At 54.0% G+C, this 10,793-nt stretch overlaps 1 protein-coding gene across 1 annotated transcript; it reads right to left on the bottom strand.

Moving 5' to 3' along the window:
- Nucleotides 1-1,975: 1,975 nt before the first annotated feature.
- Nucleotides 1,976-8,985, bottom strand: DCAF10 (DDB1 and CUL4 associated factor 10). Its single transcript, XM_053931417.1, has 7 exons — nt 8,708-8,985; nt 8,139-8,252; nt 6,528-6,725; nt 5,320-5,522; nt 5,091-5,201; nt 4,041-4,186; nt 1,976-2,816 (listed from the first exon to the last, which is right to left on the bottom strand). Exons 1-7 carry the CDS (start codon nt 8,983-8,985, stop codon nt 2,448-2,450), a joined length of 1,419 nt encoding a protein of 472 aa, XP_053787392.1. The 3' UTR covers nt 1,976-2,447.
- Between the last annotated feature and the right edge of the window lie 1,808 nt (nt 8,986-10,793).

The following is a 10,793-nucleotide window of genomic DNA, read 5'->3' as shown; positions in this document are numbered from 1 at the left end:
AGAATTAAAAAGGTAACACTCAGTGCATATTCACAGGCATAGCGTTACAGTCACTAGGGATCCACCAGTCTGAGGAGGTTCTGACAGGAAAAACAAAAACAGCCTTGGAAACAGACAGACAGACCCACCCAAGAACCACCTCGGTCCTGTGGGTGCTCCTTCACCTCCAAAACAAACACTGTGCAAGCCCGTGAGAACCCCAAAGTTCTCTCAAGTGTCCCTGCAGTCCCTTCCATGATGTGTAGTAAAACACTAAATAGGGTGAGAAAACAGTAGCCTGGCAGTGGGACAGCAAATGCTTGGGGAAAAGCTGCTGTAGTCCTGGGCAGGACCTGTTGTTTTTTTTTTTTCCCCCCAAACAGCTTGGCCCATACAAACTCCTTGTAGCTCTTCCTTTGCATAAAAATCCTGTATCCCATTGCTGTCCCCAAGTTCCCTGCACACTTCACTCCCAGGGCGTTGAACCACAGCCAAGGGAAACACTGAGTGCTTTCACAGCCCAGCAGACACACCTGCCCCACGTGCAGGCTCAGGCCAGCAGAAGGGGTGTTTGCCCCCAGAGTACCTAACACACAAAACTGAAGGCTTCATATTACCAAAGAAATTCTCCAAAAGAGGAAACTTGGGATTTTCTTCTCTCGTCATGCAGAGGAGGCTTAGGTTTCAATGATTTCTGCACCAACACCAGGGTATACTACCCACATAAAGCTACAGGAGGGTCCTCAGGCTTACCTTTCCAGCTCTCTCACGTCCATAAATGTTGTCTTTATCCCCAAATACATTTTGCAAAAGGCTTTGTAAGAGTCAGCTTTGAACAAGGGTGCTCTGCTGAGCCAGAGTGTACCTGAACATCAGCAGGTGACAGTCCTTTCAGGTAAAGTTCCCTGCTGAACTAAGTGTGTGACTAGTCTGCAAAACGTCAGTGAAAGACTAAAAAACCCTCATCTTGGAACATGTAAGTGATGAGAATTTTATCAACTGATATGGATGTATAATACCTGTGCATTTACAAGGTTAGCTCTATTAACTCGAGGGCTGAAGTCTGCCATTCATACTCTGGGTGTGACCACAGAACCACAGAATGCCCTGAGCTGGACGGGACCCACAGGATCACCCAGTGCCAGCCCTGCCCTGCACAGACCCCCCCAAATCCCCCTGGGCATCCCTGGAGCGCTGCCCAAGCTCTCCTGGAGCTCTGGCAGCCCCGGGGCCGTGCCCATTCCCTGGGGAGCCTGGGCAGTGCCAGCAGCTTCTGGGGAAGAAGAGCCTTTCCTGCTCTCCAGCCTGGGCTGCCCTGGCTCCTGTCCCTGTCACAGGGAGCAGAGATGGGAGCTGGCCCTCCACTGCCCCACAGGAGGATGTTCAAGAGCACCATGAGATCTCATCTCAGACTCCTCAAAGCTGAACAAACCAAATGATCTCAGCTGCTCCTCACACAGCTTTCCGTCCAGACCCTCTGACCAGCTGAGCACTACAGTGTTCCACACCTGATGATAAGCCTGGTTAGATCCAGGTAGATCCCAGTGTCGACAGGTTTGCTTTTAATCCCCTCCCAAACTGACAGCACATGTGAAGAAAGGCTCACCTGGCGATGCTAGGGACACCTCCAAATGAATTTCTCCCACAGCTAGAGTGCAGGCCAGGTGTGAGTGTGGAAAAACAGCCAGGTGGGAAACACCCAAACATCAGCAAAAAGCCACCATGATTCAGGTGTGGGAGGATGTGGACAGCCCCCCCAACAGACACCTGGCAGAGGAGGGGCCAGAGCTGCCCTGCTGCACCAACCCAGCGGGATCCTCGGGCCAGGCTCCCCCCTGGTGCTGAGTGGTGGGCTCAAGGGGAGCCTGCCTGTGCAGGGGGGGGCCTGGGTGGCCTCCAGTGGTCCCTGCCAGCCTAAGCCACACTGGGACTTACTTTTCTAGCCAATGACAACCACATTAACATAGAAATGAAAGCAAAATTCCTTTTTCTATTTTTTTTTTTTTTTTTTTTTTGGTGAGAGTAACTAACCGTGTTGCTTATGTAGACAAGCAGTCCATATCTACTAATCACCACAGAGTTGCTTCAGTGACAGAAGAGGAAGCAGAGGTGAGGCAGTCCAGCTCCTCTGCGACAGGAGGTACCTGGGCACCCTGCCCCTCTGTGCTGCTCCAAACAGCCCACGGGAGCTGCGCTGAAGGAAACAATCAAGTATCAGGGTACAAACACAGCAGGACAGCAGCCCGATGGCACAGGATCAGCAGGAGCAGAGGTCTGCTGGCGGGGCCGGGCTCACGGCTGCAGGACCAAGATCCGCACGGCGCTGGCCTGAAAAATCCTTCCACAGCACGTCCCGAGAGCGCGGCAGCCGCGACCGCCTCCGGACTCAGAGGTGTTGGAGAGAGCACAATTCCACTCAGCCGGAGTAAAAACCCACAAAGGTCCATCCACAGGGGCCGCCGCCGTGCCTAGAACTTTGGCTGGTAGAGGGAGACGTGTCCGCTAAGGCACCCCGAGGCGATCTGACAGTGCGTGGGGGAGAACTTGGTGGTGAGCACCACGTCGTTGTGGGAGTAGAGCGAGCGGATCTCGCGCAGGGGGCTGGCCTCCCGCGGCAGGCAGTCCACCAGCTCGCTGCAGTGCGCGTCGAAGCCCAGCAGGCGGATGCCGAAGACGTGCGGGGACGAGATCATGCGGCCGTCGGGGCTGAAGCAGAGCTCCTTGATGTAGCCCCGGCCCACGTTGGCCTCCTCGATGCAGTGCGTCAGGCGCAGGGAGCAGCGCGGGGACACGGGGCGCACCGGGGCTCCTTCCTGGAATTCATAGACACAAGTCCACTAAAGGGAGAGGCAGAGAAAGGGACACTGAAAGAGAAGTAAAGCACTGCAAACACACATTTCCCCCCCCCTCCCCCCGCACCTCTACAGGTGACAGCAGCTCGTGTGAACAGGTGAAGGCACAGGAGGGCGGTGCTCCTGCTGACCTGCTCCCCAAGGAGCACCCAGAGCAGGCCACGGCCTCAGCACCTCCCTCCCTGTGAGCCACCCAAGCAAAGCAGCTGCCCAGCATCACAGCTGCTCTTCTGATTACACGGGCGCTGGATATAATCTTTCCAATCTAGGTTTCATCTGCAGAGAGCAAAGCCTAATCCTTTGGCCACGCACCTGCTCTAATTTAGTAAATATTTAAATTAAATCTATAAAATGAGATTCAGCTGACTGTAACTCACTGGCATTTTATGCCTTTGACTTCAAAAGGAACGGAATCTTGAAGCAAGCAGATAACAGATTTTTGAAGGAAGGTTATGAACAGCTCTACAGCCAGTTTGTCATTTGTGGGACACATTAAGGATCCCTGTCATTTCATTATTTAATCTCAGAACAAATGTAAAAGAAAAGATATCAATGACAAAGTTTATAGCTTGCTGATTCCACTTCAGCTCCAAGACAAGCATTCCTAGCTCTGTTTCATGCATCCTTCTGAAATAACCACCACACAAAAAGTACCAATGAATATTAATAAAACAGAGTAAAACAGACTCTAGGACTAAGAGAAATTATAATTCAGTCAATCATCAGTACCAACTGACCCAATGTAACATTTTACATGTCACAAAAATTCTGTGCTGCATAGCAGTTTGATTGTTGCAGAACCAGCATTAAAATTTAAAATTTATAAGCAATCTGCTAAGCTTCCACTCAGTCCTCTACATGGGTTACCATTACAAAGGGTGACTTTCTTCAACAACAACAAAAAAAATCCCAAATAAATACAGAGAGACAAAAGAAAAAAATCCCACCAAAACCAAATGAACCTCGATTTATGTCAGCAATCCAAGTAACTAAAACATTTCTTATTGGTCCAGTGCTGTTCTCTACTGTTGGTCAAGTTAGAGGAGCAGAATCTGCAGCCTGCAGCTGAACTGTCTTAGCTGGTCTTACGACTTCCTGCATCAAGGAAAAGGCTTGAAGCAGGTTCTACCAGGAAGATTATTTAAAAGAGAAAAAAAAAACGAACCCAAAAGCACATATTTTAAAGCAGAAGACGAGGTAATGTGTTACCTCCTGGTCATCTGTGTTGCTGGAGCAGCGCAGCAGCGTGGCCCAGCCCTTGGGGTGCAGCTGCAGCGACGTGATGCAGTTCCCACGGTCTCTTTCTCCAGGAACCTCTGGTGTTAACACCTCAAGGCTATTTCTAGGTGATCCCCCTGCAAGGGAATTAGCTGTGAGTCTCAGTGAAATCCACACAAAGACTTTCACCTCTCTCACCAGTCCTGCTGCTGAAATGGGGTCACACCTGTGGCAGCTGCACAGGACAGGCCTCACCATCAGGACAGGGAAACTCAGAGGTTCACAGGAACCCTGAACCAACACCCACGGGCTCAATCCTCACTTCAAACAGCTCCCTTTTACAAAATCTGAGTGCCAAGACCTGCACTGAACCCACCACACTGACAACTACATTAACCTTCCACACTTACGCTCTTCGTTAGTATTACAGCAAAATCTAAAGATTGAGGTTTTTATAAGAATTGCTGATTCCCAAACTTGTATGATGTGCTGTCCAAATTCCTCCCAACACTTGCTCAGCTTGCAGCTGATCTCCCTTCTTCCCTTCACCCCCAGGTAAATCACTCCCTGGCACCTAGGTAAGCCTCCTCTCAGCAGTGTGCTTCAGCATCTCACAACCATGAGTAGCTAAAAATCAACATTATATTTCTTTGAAATTGCAAGGGATGCACAAAGTATTCACCCATTGGCCAAATTCACACGGATTCACTGGATTTTCCCCTAAAAGATCATTCACACAAACTATGTTCACAGGAAAACACAAGGAAAAGGGAGTACCTCTATGCAACAGCAATGTATTGACATAAAATACAGATCTTTACTTTTACCAGATTTCTGAGACATAAAACCTGATTAGATCCCTGGGCTTTGGTGTGCAATGAGATTTTATTGGTTTTATAGAAGCCTCAGCAACAGCATTCTTTAAAAACCACAGGACAAAATATCAGTGCTTCACTGTTGTACCCTGGCCTCTTCTGGATACAGTCAATCGAAGTCTGGGATTTTTTTCATTTATCTTTTTGTTCAGTGTTCTTTTCCTACCTTCTCGCTGGGAGGGCCGTGACAAGGTTTTCTCCGAGGGCGGCCCTGAGTTGTTCTGGTGACAGGGTGAACCCACAGCTCGAGGCCCAGAGGAGCCTGACGACGTTATGTCTGCAAACACAGCAGACAGATGAGCCCACAGGTAGCCCAGCACACGTGGGCTGCCGGCCAGGAGCGCCCCGCAGCACACCCCACAGCACAGGACCTGCCACGCCTCACCAGCATTCACCTGAGCTCGACGTGGTCCTCCTGGCTCGTAAAATCGGGTAGCTGCCAACCTCTAAGGACTTGTTCAGGTCAAGGTCGTGCAAAATCAGAAGGTAACCGGAGGAGGTGGAGATCAGCATTTTGGAACAGTCTGGTGTCAGCCTCATTCTCATCAGAAAACGGGTGTGAAAGAACTTCTTGTGGGGACACCCGTCCTCTGTGCACCTGGACAGCAAGACAAGCACGGCAGGGGCAGTGGTCAGCGCCATCCCAAGGCCCTGATTGTGTCCACAAGGGTCCAGCATCATTCCCTGCGTTCACCCCAAAACCTTTATTCAAGCGCTGTCTTTATCCTGCTTTTTAATGGAACGGGAGAAGTGACATCTTCCCACAACTCCAGCAGTGAGGACAGAACCTTCTCTGGAAGGAAGCAAGTTTGGAAGGAAGTTCAGAAGGAAAGGAAGTTCAGAAGGAAGGGAAGGGAAGGGGGGGAGGAAGGGAAGGAGGGAGGAAGGGAAGGAGGGAAGGAAGGGAGGGAGGGAAGGAAAGGAAGGAAAGGAAGGAAAGGAAGGAAAGGAAGGAAAGGAAGGAAAGGAAGGAAAGGAAGGAAAGGAAAGGAAAGGAAGGAAAGGAAGGAAGGAAGGAAAGGAAGGAAAGGAAGGAAAGGAAGGAGTATGTCCTGGCACAGCAGCACGAGAAGCTCCTTGCTAGCCATTCACTATGGCCAGAGAGGCAAAGCAAGCTCCTGGTACGGGCTGTGAACTCGGCCTTGTTCCAGAACACGCTGCAGCCGCACTCTGGGAGGCAGGATGCGCCTCCTGGCAGAAGGCCTGGTGTACCTGTCCTGGTGTACCTGTGGCGGTGTACCTGTCCTGGTGTATGTGTCTGTGCCATTGTATCTGTGCCACTGTACCTGTCCTGGTGTACCTGTCCCGCTGTACCTGTGCCAGTGTGCCTGTGCTGCTGTACCTGTCCTGGTGTGCCTGTGCCACCGTACCTGTCCCGTTGTACCTGTCCCAGTGTGCCTGTCCCAGTGTGCCTGTGCTGCTCTACCTGTGCCACTGTACCTGTCCTGGTGTATGTACCTGTGCCATTGTATCTGTCCCACTGTGCCCGTCCCACTGTACCCATCCTGCTGTACCCATCCTGCTGTCCCTGCCCCGCTGTACCTGTCCCACCATACCCGTCCCGCTGTGCCGCAGCAGCCCACGGGGCAGCACAGCCGCGTACCTGTTGGTGTCCCAGATGATGACGTTGCCGTCGAAGCCCGAGGTGACCAGCAGCCGGGTGTTGGTGTCGTACTCGATGTTCTTGACCCAGCTGGTGTGGCCGTGCAGCGTGCACACTTTGGCGTTGAGCTTCCGCAGGTCCCAGAGCGCGATGGTGGTGTCGTCGGAGCAGGTGGCGAACAGCCGGTTGTCCAGGAACCTGCGGGGGGGAGCGCGCTCAGCACGGCCGGCCGACGCGGAGCCAGGAGAGAGCCACGGACACAGCGCCCCCGAACTCGCCGCAGGGCTCGTGCCCCCGCAGCTCCGCTGCCAGCACGGCCGCTGGGCATCAACCAGCGGGGCCCCTGTAGCAGCACACGAGCGAGCGCAGAGGCGCGGCGCGGTTTGGGGCTCCTCGGGGGGTTTGTGTGCTAAGGAACCGCCAGCCGCGCGAGAGCCACGCCGCCAGGGGAGCACATGCTCAGACAGGACCCCCGCGCCAACTCGGTCTGCTGCCCCTCCGCACGGCACTCAGCTCGCTGGGGCTGGGAGCGGCACAGCTAGGAAAGGAACTGAACAGACAGAGTCGAGAGCTTACAGACCCAAACGTCAGGCTTCCCAAAAACACCGAGTGAAGACCAGGCCCTGTTTGAGCACACACCGACACAAGTTACTTGGTTCAGTGAGAAAATGAACGCACTGGGTTGTGCAGTGTGCAGACCAAAGGTGGGCAGCACTGGAACTCAGGCATGCCTTCAGTTTCACAAGGACAGGGCACGCTGGCTCACGTGTGGAATTCATTCCATGGAGGCACTCAGTTAAGAAAAGCCCTACCTGAGGTAAAAGGAACAAGACACCCATCCAAAAACCACACAGTAAAAATCCTTGCAGCCCAGAGCTGCACCACACAAAACAGGCAACAACAACCAACTACCAAACTCCTGGCAAATAGTAAACAGTTTTGGTGCCGACCACAAGGAACTTCTGCAGTGCTGCAGTGACTGAAATCCTGCTCGTTAACCTGAGCAAGGCTCCAAGCAATGCTGTAGAAACTGTGTGCAGAACACAGTTCAGTTCCCTTGTGTCACACAGACACACCTTTTAATCCAGCCTTAATGACACATGTCCAGCTGATGTAAAACAACGGTCTTTTGTAAAAAGGACCACCAGCTTGTGGACAGCATCAGCTTATCTGAGGGACACGGCACCCCACATCATATTTGGCTCTTCTGAGAGAAAACACTTGGAATTTTCTGCAGTTTTCTTGGGCTTTTTTGTTTGGGTTTAGTTCTTGTTTGAAGTTTTTTGTGGCTTTGTAGTTGGTTGTTGTTTTGGGGTTTTAGAGTTGTTTTGGGGTTTTGGAGATTTTTTTGCTTTGAAAATCTGAGTGAAGAGCAGCTGCAGTATTGCTAGAAGATACCTTAAATTCACACCTCAAAATCTATTCCCAGAACCAGAACAACTTAAAAGCCCTGAATTTAAAAGGAAGAATACTACATGATAAAAACAGCGATGGATTCAGAGTCACGCTCTTGCTATTTCCAGCTCTATCCCAAGACAGTGGCAGAGTGAGATTTAAACTACAACGCCTAGGTACAGGCTGCGTTGTGTCAAAAGGTCCCTCCTGACCCACCTGATGTTATTTACACAGTCTTCGTGAGCTTCAGAGAGAGTCTTGATGTGCTTTGAAGATATTGGGTCGAAGAGCAGGACTTCAGTCTGTTCGCAGGCCACGGTCAGCACGGAGCTGCAGGGAGCAGAACAGAAAACTCCGCGTTTGTGCTGGGTTTTGCCCTCCAGCCTGGCGTGCCACCCGGGCCCTCTGCCCACACCTTCCAGGGCTTCTGAGACAGCAAAGGTAACACTGAGCCAAAGGCTTATCTGCAGTACCTATTTGCCCTTTTGCAAAGCAGCGGGGTGTTTGTTTTTTTCACTAAAACCTTGCAAAGCACAGATCTATCAGCCCCGGCAGCAGCCGCAGCCGGGCACTGCCAGCAGCGCCGTCCCCGCCGCTCCCCTCCTGCCGCACGCCGGTGAGCGGGGAGGAGCGGAGCAGGGCAGCTCGGGCAGGTACGCGCCCGCGGCGCGGACAGCAGAGCCCGGGGCGCTGCCGCTGCCGACGGCGATGTCACCCGGCCGCCGGGACGGGCCCCGCGCCCCGGCGGCCAGGGCACACCGCGGCGGGGACCCCGGCACACCTACCCGTCGGGCGAGTACTCGAGGTTGAAGACGGCGCCGTGCGTGCGGGTGCTGAGGGACACGGAGTCGGCGGGCTGGATAGCGCCGTACAGCCCGGTCATGGCGCCGAACGTGTCCCGCGCCGGGTCCACGGCGGCCCCGCGGCCCAGGCAGCGCCCGCGCAGCCACGCGAAGAGCCCGCCGGGGGCGCCGGGCCCCGGCTCGGCGGGGTCGCCGTGGCGGAGGGGCTGCGGCTGCGGCCCCGGCTGCGGCCCCGGGCCCGGGCCCGGGCCCTTGCTCATGGCGGCGGCAGCGCCGGCCCGCGTCCGCCCCCTGCCGGCCGCCCCGCGCCACCGCGCCTGCGCGGCCCCGCCCGCGCCCCGCCCCTGCCGCCGCCGGAGCGCCACTGCGTCTGCGCGGCCCGCCCCGCGCCCCGCCCATGCGGTCACGTGCTCGTCCCCCCCCTCACACGTGACCGCGGTGCCTCAGGGCCCGGCCCTGCTGCCGGACCGGCAACGGCACCGGTATTGATATTGATATTGACACCGGTATTGATATTGATATTGGCACCGGTATTGATATTGACACGGGTATTGATATTGATATTGGCACCGGTATTGATATTGATATTGGCACCGGTATTGATATTGACACGGGTATTGATATTGATATTGACACCGGTATTGATATTGATATTAACACCGGTATTGATATTGACACGGGTATTGATATTGATATTGACACCGGTATTGATATTGATATTGGCACCGGTATTGATATTGATATTAACACCGGTATTGATATTGACACGGGTATTGATATTGATATTGACACCGGTATTGATATTGATATTAACACCGGTATTGATATTGACACGGGTATTGATATTGATATTGACACCGGTATTGACATTGATATTAACACCGGTATTGATATTGATATTGACACCGGTATTGATATTGACACCGGTATTGATATTGACACCGGTATTAACATTGATATTGACACCGGTATTGATATTGATATTGACACCGGTATTGATATTGACACCGGTTTTGATATTGATATTGGCACCGGTATTGATATTGATATTGACACCGGTATTGATATTGATATTGGCACCGGTATTGATATTGATATTAACACCGGTATTGATATTGACACGGGTATTGACATTGATATTGACACCGGTATTGATATTGATATTGACACCGGTATTGATATTGACACCGGTATTGACATTGATATTGACACCGGTATTGATATTGACACCGGTATTGATATTGATATTGACACCGGTATTGATATTGACACCGGTATTGATATTGATATTGACACCGGCATTGACACCGGCATTGACACCGGCATTGACACCAGCACCTGTACGGCCCTGGCGCTGCCGGGCTGTCACCGGGCTGTGGCCGGGCTGTAACCGGGCTGTAACCGGGCTGTCGCTGGGCTGTAACCGGGCTGTCGCTGGGGTGTCACTGGGCTGTGGCCGGGCTGTGGCCGGGCTGTCACCGGGCTGTCACCGGGCTGTAACCGGGCTGTGGCCGGGCTGTGGCCGGGCTGTCACCGGGCTGTCGCTGGGCTGTAACCGGGCTGTCACCGGGCTGTGGCCGGGCTGTAACCGGGCTGTCACCGGGCTGTCACCGGGCTGTCACCGGGCTGTAACCAGGCTGTGGCCGGGCTGTGGCCGGGCTGTCACCGGGCTGTGGCCGGGCTGTAACCGGGCTGTCACCGGGCTGTGGCCGGGCTGTAACCGGGCTGTCACCGGGCTGTCGCCGGGCTGTCACCGGGCTGTGGCCGGGCTGTAACCGGGCTGTCACCGGGCTGTAACCGGGCTGTCACCGGGCTGTGGCCGGGCTGTAACCGGGCTGTCACCGGGCTGTGGCCGGGCTGTAACCGGGCTGTCACCGGGCTGTCACCGGGCTGTAACCGGGCTGTCACCGGGCTGTCACCGGGCTGTCACCGGGCTGTGGCCGGGCTGTGGCCGGGCTGTAACCGGGCTGTCACCGGGCTGTGGCCGGGCTGTAACCGGGCTGTCACCGGGCTGTCACCGGGCTGTCACCGGGCGCTGCTTGCCTGCGCTGCTGTTGGCAGGAGGAGC

Source organism: Vidua chalybeata, chromosome Z (genome assembly GCF_026979565.1).
Source record: "Vidua chalybeata isolate OUT-0048 chromosome Z, bVidCha1 merged haplotype, whole genome shotgun sequence".
NCBI lineage: Eukaryota > Metazoa > Chordata > Aves > Passeriformes > Viduidae > Vidua > Vidua chalybeata.
The sequence above is the reverse complement of the archived record's forward strand: the minus strand, read 5'-3'. Positions and strand labels throughout refer to the sequence as shown.

What these genes read in the sequence shown, in the direction of transcription:
- DCAF10 (XM_053931417.1), bottom strand. Translation starts at nt 8,985, where the DNA reads ATGAGCAAGGGCCCGGGCCCGGGCCCGGGGCCGCAGCCGGGGCCGCAG. An exon ending in GAGGACCACGTCGAGCTCAG is followed by an intron (nt 5,202 to 5,319) that starts GTGAATGCTGGT and finishes CTGTGTTTGCAG; the next exon opens with ACATAACGTCGTCAGGCTCC. An exon ending in GCAACACAGATGACCAGGAG is followed by an intron (nt 2,817 to 4,040) that starts GTAACACATTAC and finishes CTCTCCCTTTAG; the next exon opens with TGGACTTGTGTCTATGAATT.